Source organism: Prosopis cineraria, unplaced genomic scaffold, assembly GCF_029017545.1.
Source record: "Prosopis cineraria cultivar Desert tree isolate PC_DT_omini unplaced genomic scaffold, ASM2901754v1 PC3, whole genome shotgun sequence".
Classification (NCBI taxonomy): domain Eukaryota; kingdom Viridiplantae; phylum Streptophyta; class Magnoliopsida; order Fabales; family Fabaceae; genus Prosopis; species Prosopis cineraria.
Window position 1 is genome coordinate 40,473,354 of NW_026555334.1, and position 8,318 is coordinate 40,481,671.

The following is an 8,318-nucleotide window of genomic DNA, read 5'->3' on the forward strand; positions in this document are numbered from 1 at the left end:
TGTATTCCGGATAATTTTCATAAATTTAATATTATATACCAGTGCATGCAAAAGCAATTAGCAGTTTGAGGAAAAGATGAGATCAAATCAGTGAAATTAAAAATGAGACCACCCTATCTATAACTATACTTATAAAATCTGTTTGTTTTAGTTTATTTCATAAAAAATACTTATTTTTTTAAAAATATCTTTTGTAAGTTTTTATTATATTTGTTGAAATTTTAGAATATAAAAAAAGTAAATTTTTAATTATTTTAAAAAATTACTTTAAGTAGCTACTAAAAATAATCTAAAACAAGTGTTTTAAAGAGGCAAAATGCATAAGGATGTCATAAAATTTTTAAATAATATAATAATAAATTATTTTTATAAAACAAAAATCAACGAAGATATTATAAAATTTAAAAATAATTAATTAATAATTATATTTTTTATTATTGTAACCAAATATAATATCTATTTTTCATAAAATTCCTACAAAATAAGTATGTTTTTTTATAAAATTTTTCAATTACCTAAAAATTATTTATTTTTTAATACTAAACAAATAGGTTCATAATTTAATAAATTTTATTTACATTAGAAAAATGCAACGGTCATTGAGTGACAAGGTGGACAAGACAGGTTTGGTTTTCATTGTGCTCTGATGATCATATATACCATCTAAATTTTTAAAGGGGAATTACGTTGAAATTCATTAAAAAAAATTAATTATTATAAAATTTATTAATAATTAAGTTAAGTTATATCGATAACACAATCAATTATTAATATAAATTAATTTAATTGTTAATAAATTTTACAGTAATTAATTTTTTTATGTAAGATTTAGTTGTAATTCTCTCAATTTTTAATTTAAATGATTCAAAGTTTAAAAAAATTAAAAATTTATTTTTATTTTGTATTTATTGTAAAAATTTATTAAATTTACTTTACAATTAATTTAAACAATATAAATTTAATTTTAATAATTTAATTTAATATTAAATTTTTATAAATTAATTATTTAAATATGTTCTAGACAGATATAATTCAAAGTACATATGTATAATTAGTTTATAATTTTTTTTTTAAATTAATATTAAATTATGCGGGTAAATGTCGAATTAAAATTTTGGACGGTTCAGATTGCCAGAACTGAACGCGGACAGGACAAGAGGGCAGCCGATTTACGGGTTTCGCACGCGGGCGTTCCCATCAACGATGTTCCGGCCTCCTAGTTCCTACGTTCTGGGGCGCTTTGTGCGCGTAGAAATCCTCTTATACAGTAAAGAGTAAACAAATAGCCGGTTCCTCAAATTAGTAGCAGTATACTCTAAAATATTGGTTAATCCCCCAAAAAGCAGAGAAAAAGAACAGCGAAAGAGAGGAGTGATTACTAAAAGGCCAGTTCGAGCCACTGTCTGTGATCTTACTTTCGTTTCGATGGAGAACTTCAGTGGGGGTTTTGAACTGAAGGAGATTCAGACACTAGAAGGTCACTCCGATAGGGTTTGGAGCTTGGCATGGAACCCTGCCACTGGGCATTCTGGAACTCCCTACGTCTTCGCCTCCTGTAGTGGCGACAAAACCGTTCGAATCTGGGAGCAGAATCTGTCCACTGGTCTTTGGGGCTGCAAGGTTTTTATTTTCCCCCTCTCTCTGAATTCTTCCGGTCCTATGTGAGTTGGGGAATCCACTTTAACGCTTAATTGCAAAATCTCGGGGGTGATCGAGAGAAAATGCAATCATTCACTTGGGAACATAAAAGTCTATCGAGTTGTTGGTATGATTTAGTCTACAATGAGTGTCAACGGGGGAAAAAAAGAGATGAGCTTTGCTGGGTAGAGCTAGACAGTGCCGGTAGCATGATGAACTTGAACGAGTTAATATCTACTGTCCAGTGATTTTCTGTTTTCGTAATGATTCCTCGGCGATCAAGTGTTTATTGCCTTAGAGATTGACTTAGGCTATAGTATCTGCTTTAATTCGCTATTCCAATCATGATCATTACTAAAAACTAGGAATTTCGACGGTCTTATTGTTCAACTATCCGGTGAAGGCTTTTGGTCTAATCTCACTCACCCGGGCGAGGGAAAACAAGGAGGGTCAAATAACGTGGTCAAGACATGGTCTTTCCACGCGAATTACTGGGCAAATATTTTTTTTGAAACTGAAATATCGTTAGTAGGAAGGCTGGAGTATATTTTATGTTGAAGCTCAATTTTCTTTTATTTTTTGGTGGAACTTTCAAAATTTCAAGAGTCTGATTAAAATGCAGGCAGTTTTGGAAGAAACACACACTAGAACAGTTCGATCGTGCGCTTGGTCACCATCTGGAAAACTCTTGGCTACTGCCAGTTTTGATGCTACTACTGCTGTCTGGGAAAATGTTGGGGGTGATTTTGAGTGTGTCTCTACTCTAGAGGTATGGTTCTACTGTGAAGAATTCATTCTCTACGGACGTCATCATTATGTTTTCCTTCGAGTGTATTTATTTATTCATAATTGCTCTTCTCTTCAACGCTAAAAAATGCACTCTGCTTGCATTTTATCTCATATACAGGGTCATGAAAATGAAGTGAAGAGTGTATCTTGGAATGCATCTGGATCTCTGCTTGCAACATGTGGCAGAGATAAATCTGTTTGGATATGGGAAGTGCAGCCAGGTAATGAGTTTGAGTGTGTGTCAGTGCTGCAAGGACATACTCAAGACGTGAAGATGGTGCAGTGGCATCCAACAATGGACATATTGTTTTCATGTAGCTATGATAATAATATTAAGGTAATGTTGTATGGTAAAATTGCTTAGCTAATATACTTTTACCATTCTTTTCATGTATAGTGTGATTACTTTATGAGTTAATCAATGTTTCTTCCAGGTTTGGGCAGATGAAGGTGACAGTGATGATTGGCAGTGTGTCCAGACTCTAGGAGAAGCTAATAAGTAATATATCCTTACCTCTCTTCTTGTTGGATTCACTTTTAGCCTTTTATAGCTTTTTTTTTCTTTCATCTCTTTTAAACCTGTTCTATTTTTCTGGTCTTTGTTGCTTGCATATATCTTTTATGCTAGTCATTGGTTGACTACTTTCTTAAACTAAGCTTGTTCTTGTATAATTGTGTTATTTGCCAGTGGTCATACTTCTACCGTGTGGGCTCTCTCCTTCAATACTAGTGGAGACAAAATGGTTACCTGTAGGTATGTGTAATTTGCCTGTTGTTCATTTCCAGGAATCATTTTGGCCTTTTGCTGGACTTTTATAGCTTTCTGACCCTTGCTGCTTGTGGCAGTGATGATCTTACCCTGAAGTTATGGGAAACAGACAGCATAAGAATGCAATCTGGAAATGGATTTGCTCCTTGGTAAGAACATGCATTCTTTTCACCAATTTATCTCCGCTGGGTAAGAATACCAGAATATGCATCTGATATTTCACATATTTTAGATGTTGTAATGTGATTAAGGCTTATGCAAGAATGGAGAATCTATCCTTAAATATTGGCTTGTAAGGGAAAACAATCATGCCATTTAAGTACCACAAAAATTACTTGTGGCTACCCAATGTTGGACTCCATCATAACATTGTTCCTTAGGGTATGTTTGGTTCAAGGGAAGAGAAAGGGAGGGAAGGGGAGGTGAGGGGAGAGGAGGGAAGGGAGGGGGAGGGGGAGGAGGGGAGCTCCCCCCCAATTTGGAGGGGAGGCTTTGGAGGGGAGGGGAGGGAAAATTTTAAAAATTTCCCCTTCCCTCCTCCTAACCGAAGGAGAGAGGGGAGCCCTCCCCTCCAACCAAACACACCCTTAGAGTTGACGTTGTCAACATCTGCATTTTATGGGACTCACTTGTCCCTCTTGATTGCACCCTTCACATTTAGCCCTTTTTGCAGAGGTTGCTCTAACTATAATACCAATTAATGGAGACCTAAGCAAGTAAAGAAAAGTCACCCTTAAAATTTGGCTTGTAAGAGGGAAAATTATGCTATTTAAGTATCAAAATAATTGCTTGTAGCTATCCACATTTATTCCATCATAATGTTTGGGTTGCTTAGTGGGAAGTTGTGTGACATACATCGTACACGTGTGAGTGTATTTTTTTGGAAATTGGCATTTTCTGAGATTTGAAAACTGACAATAAGAGCAGCATGTCAGTGTAACAGGTGGAAGATAACGACTCTTTTTTTGGGAATTTCAGGAGACATCTTTGCACTCTTACAGGGTATCATGATCGGACAATTTTCTCAGTTCATTGGTCAAGGTAGCTGCATCTTATTAAACTAGGATGAAACCTATCTTCCTTGTTTGGCATATCTAAATTCTTTTATTTACACATAACTGTTCAACACGGATAATTTTATTTGGTATAGTTTGCATTTTGGAAAGGCAGTCATCCTCGTTAGTAAGGGCTTAAATTTAAGTTAGATGCATGGCAGGGTCTAGATGACCGCTTTTATTGTAGGTAGTTCTGTCAGTACCCACATTGGCACATTTGGATTGCTTGCTGACAATTTTGATGTGGGTAAAATAAAAGGACGATTTTGTGACTTCCTGCTAATTCATTATAAAATCATGCATTCTTTTCTTAATTTTGTTAATAATTGAAAGCAAGATGAAAAGAGACTTGAGCACTTCATATCTTATATCAAGATAGCAGATAAATGATAACTCTGATCCTGCTGTGTCCTGCATTGCGTGCATGACAGAGAAGGCATCATTGCCAGTGGAGCAGCCGATGATTGTATACGACTCTTTGTGGAGAATAATGAAAACCTGGTATGGAAATATTTCATTCTTTTCTTTTGGGATGGGCAAGAATGCAGTTTTTTTGGTTGTTGCAGTTATCCTGAAACATTTAACAGTTCAAATTCTGAAGTCGTTGTTTATGTGATTTGTAATCAAGATTTTATTGGCTTGCCTTACCTTAATCATTTTCTTTTAATCTCTTTACACGTGCTTATGATAGTAGCAATAAAAAACATATATGAAACTATCCTAGTCTAAGGGCAGAGAAGACTAGTTAGCCAAATAGATTTGTTGTATTTGCGACTTTAATTATCCGAGTTGAGTTTCTATGTTAGACTATGTTGTGTGTGTGTGTGTGTGTTTTTTTTTTAGTATTTGCAAGTGATGCTTTGCTACCAAAATATTGTTTAAACTTACAAGAACAAGAGATTTCTATATGTTTTTCTTGTCGTCCTGATATATAGTGAACTTCCATTCATTTTTCTCCTTGCTTTTCTGGACTTGCACGTGACACTTGTTTAGTTGTTTGTTAAAAGTTTTAATCTTAGGATGGTTTGAGTTTCAATTTGGGAAGCTGTTATGCAGTGATATTGTCATATAATGTACATTGATTTCTAAGTTCCTGAAAATTTTCAGCTTATACATTGTTGTGCCATTGTGTGGGTAAACAAGGAGTAAAAGCAACAGATTCTTCTTTTCTTTCAATTCATTAAGTTTGTATGCCGGGGCACTCTTGACGCATTAAGTTCATCAGGGTAGCCTGTAAATTTTACTTTGCAACTTGCTTGTAAAAGGTTGATGGCGGTCCTCTTTGTAAATTGCTGCTGAAGAAGGAGAAAGCCCATGGCATGGATGTAAATTCAGTGCGTTGGAGCCCAGGGGTATGATTCTCAGACCCTACTTAGATTGAATAACATTGAAGATGGAGTTAACTCTTTCCGTGTACATCAAGTGGTGGGAGTCCAGTGATAATATTGGACTATGATCATAGGTGATAGAGTCTTGATCCGTAAAATGATCACTCTAATTTTTAGGCACTAGAAGAAGAAATGTGGTTAAGAAAAATTGAGGGCCTTCTTTTACTAGTTTTGAGCCGATATTCATTATTAGAGAAGTTGCACCTTGAAGAATGGAATTATTGACATGGTTGTCTAAGTTAGATGTATACGATTTATAGTTACAGTCATGCCAGACCTGTAAGAGTTAAGTGGTTTCTCCAGTTACAGGCCGATTCTGTGTGTTCCAAAGACATTGGTAACATACCTTGTTGGGAACTTCATTGGCCATTGAGTTAAACTATCAAAAGGTTAATGCACATCTTGTGGTCCATGTAGCTTCCAAAATTCATGATCAGTGCCTCGGGCACCGGGAAATCGGCGGGATTACAGATGACTCATTAGAACTTACAAATAATGATGAGTTGCTTCCGCTGTGTCTATCATCAGTCTTTGCATCCTTTTACAATCTCTGCCCTAATGAAAGTTTCGTGTGTTCGAGTGCTTATCAGGAGAAGCGGCTGCTAGCCTCTGCTAGTGATGATGGGACTATCAAGGTGTGGGAGCTGCTATCACGGTGACTTCGCTGATTCAAGTTTTACACATATTCTGCATCAGTATAAGAAAAATATTTATACTGCTGAAGCCTGGTAGGAGAAACGAGCAGGCGTCGTCTTCATAGTTTTATTATTGCCTATTTAAATATTTAAGATTAATATTCATTCAGGTTTGACTGTAAATTAATTACTATTATTACTATTTAAACTATATGGTTTTGATTTAAGCAGATTAATAGAGTTGGTTTTACTTTTTTTTTTTTTTTTTTTCCATTTCCGGCAAGGTTTGATTTTATTCTTCTGCGGCAAAATTACTTCCCAACTCTGATAAAAATGATAACTTCAACAAGCCCTGTGCCTAGATATCGGATTACAAGGCTAATCAATGAGTGGCAGGTTGCTGTCAAAATAAAGAATTCCATGCGAAGAGTGGGAAAGCCACCTCATTATTTATTATTATTATTTTAATAGTTAAAATAAGAAGCTTCATCTTCCTAGTAATGGAGAAGGCTTGTTGGCTCTTTGGGAGAAGGAACGGCATTAGAGGTATCGGACTTTTTTTTTTTTTTTTTTTAAACTCAACTCATCGTTCCACGCGACCTCTTCTGGTAATACCAGTGTTTCAGTCCAGGTTTTAAAGCTTTTCATTCTTAGAAATCCTGTAACTGTATAGAAATAAAAAAATCCAATTCAGCCAATTTTTTCTACCAATGTTGCTGAAAATGAGGGAGCTGATCAATAATTGATTAATTCAAATCCAGTATCATAAATTCCTGAAGCATTGAGTGATTTACAACAATGGGAACTTGTTCAGTAGTCTGAAATTCCAAACTTAGGCTAAATCGCAAAGCTTCGTTCTGGTGAATAATCTAAAAAACAGGAAGTTTTGAGAATGAGACTCTAAATGGAGTACATAAAATAAGACAGGGTTACGAGAGAAGTGAGGATTGATGAACCATCATTATCTATACACGCTAAGCTCATTGCTAAAATTGAATCGCAGAGAAATGAAAGTTCAACACCTGTTCTCTATTCTAAATCCGCCGGCATTGGCTCTCGTAGCCTCTCGAACCATCGCCGCTCGCGCCGTGATGATTCTGCTCGGAGCCAAAGGAGCGTCCAAAGCCGAGCAATCAATCCATCCTTCAACAGCTCCTCCTGACCCCATATCTCAGGAATCCATACCCTTCCCGCCACTTCCACTCTATGCCTCTTCAGCTTCTCTCGTCCACTTTCCTCAGCCTCACCACTGCCTCTCGTCGCATCGGCAGAATCAGAAACCAGGTTCTGCAATGCCATTTTCTCCTTATCGCAGGCACATGTTTCCGAAGCCGACAGATTCTGAGATTGAGACTCTGTTTCATCTTTACAATCACTGTCACTGTCTTGAGGTTGGCATTGAGATGGCATCCCGTGAACAAGTTTTGAAGAAGGAGGCGATTGTTGGTGGTGAGCCATGAAATGGATTTTCTCTTTCATTGTGTGTGCAATTGAGGGTGGTTTGTGAGCAGAGGAGATATAGAAAGAGTGGAGCGAGAGAGGTGAGAATGTATATGTGGGGAATAAAGCGAAGGGGAATGGGTGGGAAATTAGTTAACACGTCACCCACAATGAAGTTTTGCTTCGTATGGCAAATGACAAAGGTACGTGTCTCTTCTGGGTTGGGATTATTCTGAAATGTGTGGCTTATTAGTTATCAGTAGCAACTCGCAAGTGCTCCATCATCGAAAGGGAAAAGAATTGAAAAGGAAACAAAAAAAAAAAAAGAAATTTAAAAAAATTGTGAGGATTTCCTTGGATGGACTTTTGTAGCATTGTGATTTGTGAGGTTGATGTTGATCAACCTGAGTATTTATGATTCGTGGATTTCAGCCAATGGGGTTGGCGTATTTGATTTTTTTTTTCCCCCTAAGACATTTTGTCGATTAACGTTTAAACAAAATATTAAAATCATTCAATTACCTAACCAGCCAACTTGCTATTTTATCCTTCCAAAATACAACGTTATTATTTATTCTTATTCTTATTAACTTTCACTGTAAAG

At 36.1% G+C, this 8,318-nt stretch overlaps 2 protein-coding genes across 2 annotated transcripts; one reads left to right on the forward strand and one right to left on the reverse strand.

The window, feature by feature from the left end:
- Window positions 1-1,205: 1,205 nt before the first annotated feature.
- On the forward strand, window positions 1,206-6,529 carry LOC129306264 (protein CIA1). The gene is made up of 10 exons (XM_054946749.1): window positions 1,206-1,620; window positions 2,261-2,407; window positions 2,546-2,764; window positions 2,862-2,926; window positions 3,116-3,181; window positions 3,274-3,345; window positions 4,175-4,237; window positions 4,683-4,752; window positions 5,517-5,603; window positions 6,230-6,529. Exons 1-10 carry the CDS (start codon window positions 1,426-1,428, stop codon window positions 6,296-6,298), a joined length of 1,053 nt encoding a protein of 350 aa, XP_054802724.1. The 5' UTR covers window positions 1,206-1,425; the 3' UTR covers window positions 6,299-6,529.
- A 491-nt stretch (window positions 6,530-7,020) lies between these two features.
- Window positions 7,021-7,835, reverse strand: LOC129306265 (protein BIC1-like). Its single transcript, XM_054946750.1, is given in 2 exon segments — window positions 7,021-7,417; window positions 7,420-7,835. Coding segments are annotated over 2 exon segments (462 nt in total). The 5' UTR covers window positions 7,754-7,835; the 3' UTR covers window positions 7,021-7,289.
- Between the last annotated feature and the right edge of the window lie 483 nt (window positions 7,836-8,318).

Bases quoted from the DNA above. Each gene is read 5' to 3' on its own strand.
- LOC129306264 (XM_054946749.1), top strand. From the start codon at position 1,426: ATGGAGAACTTCAGTGGGGGTTTTGAACTGAAGGAGATTCAGACACTA. The intron at 2,927-3,115 runs GTAATATATCCT...GTTATTTGCCAG, and splicing joins ACTCTAGGAGAAGCTAATAA to TGGTCATACTTCTACCGTGT. The intron at 4,753-5,516 runs GTATGGAAATAT...TGCTTGTAAAAG, and splicing joins TGGAGAATAATGAAAACCTG to GTTGATGGCGGTCCTCTTTG.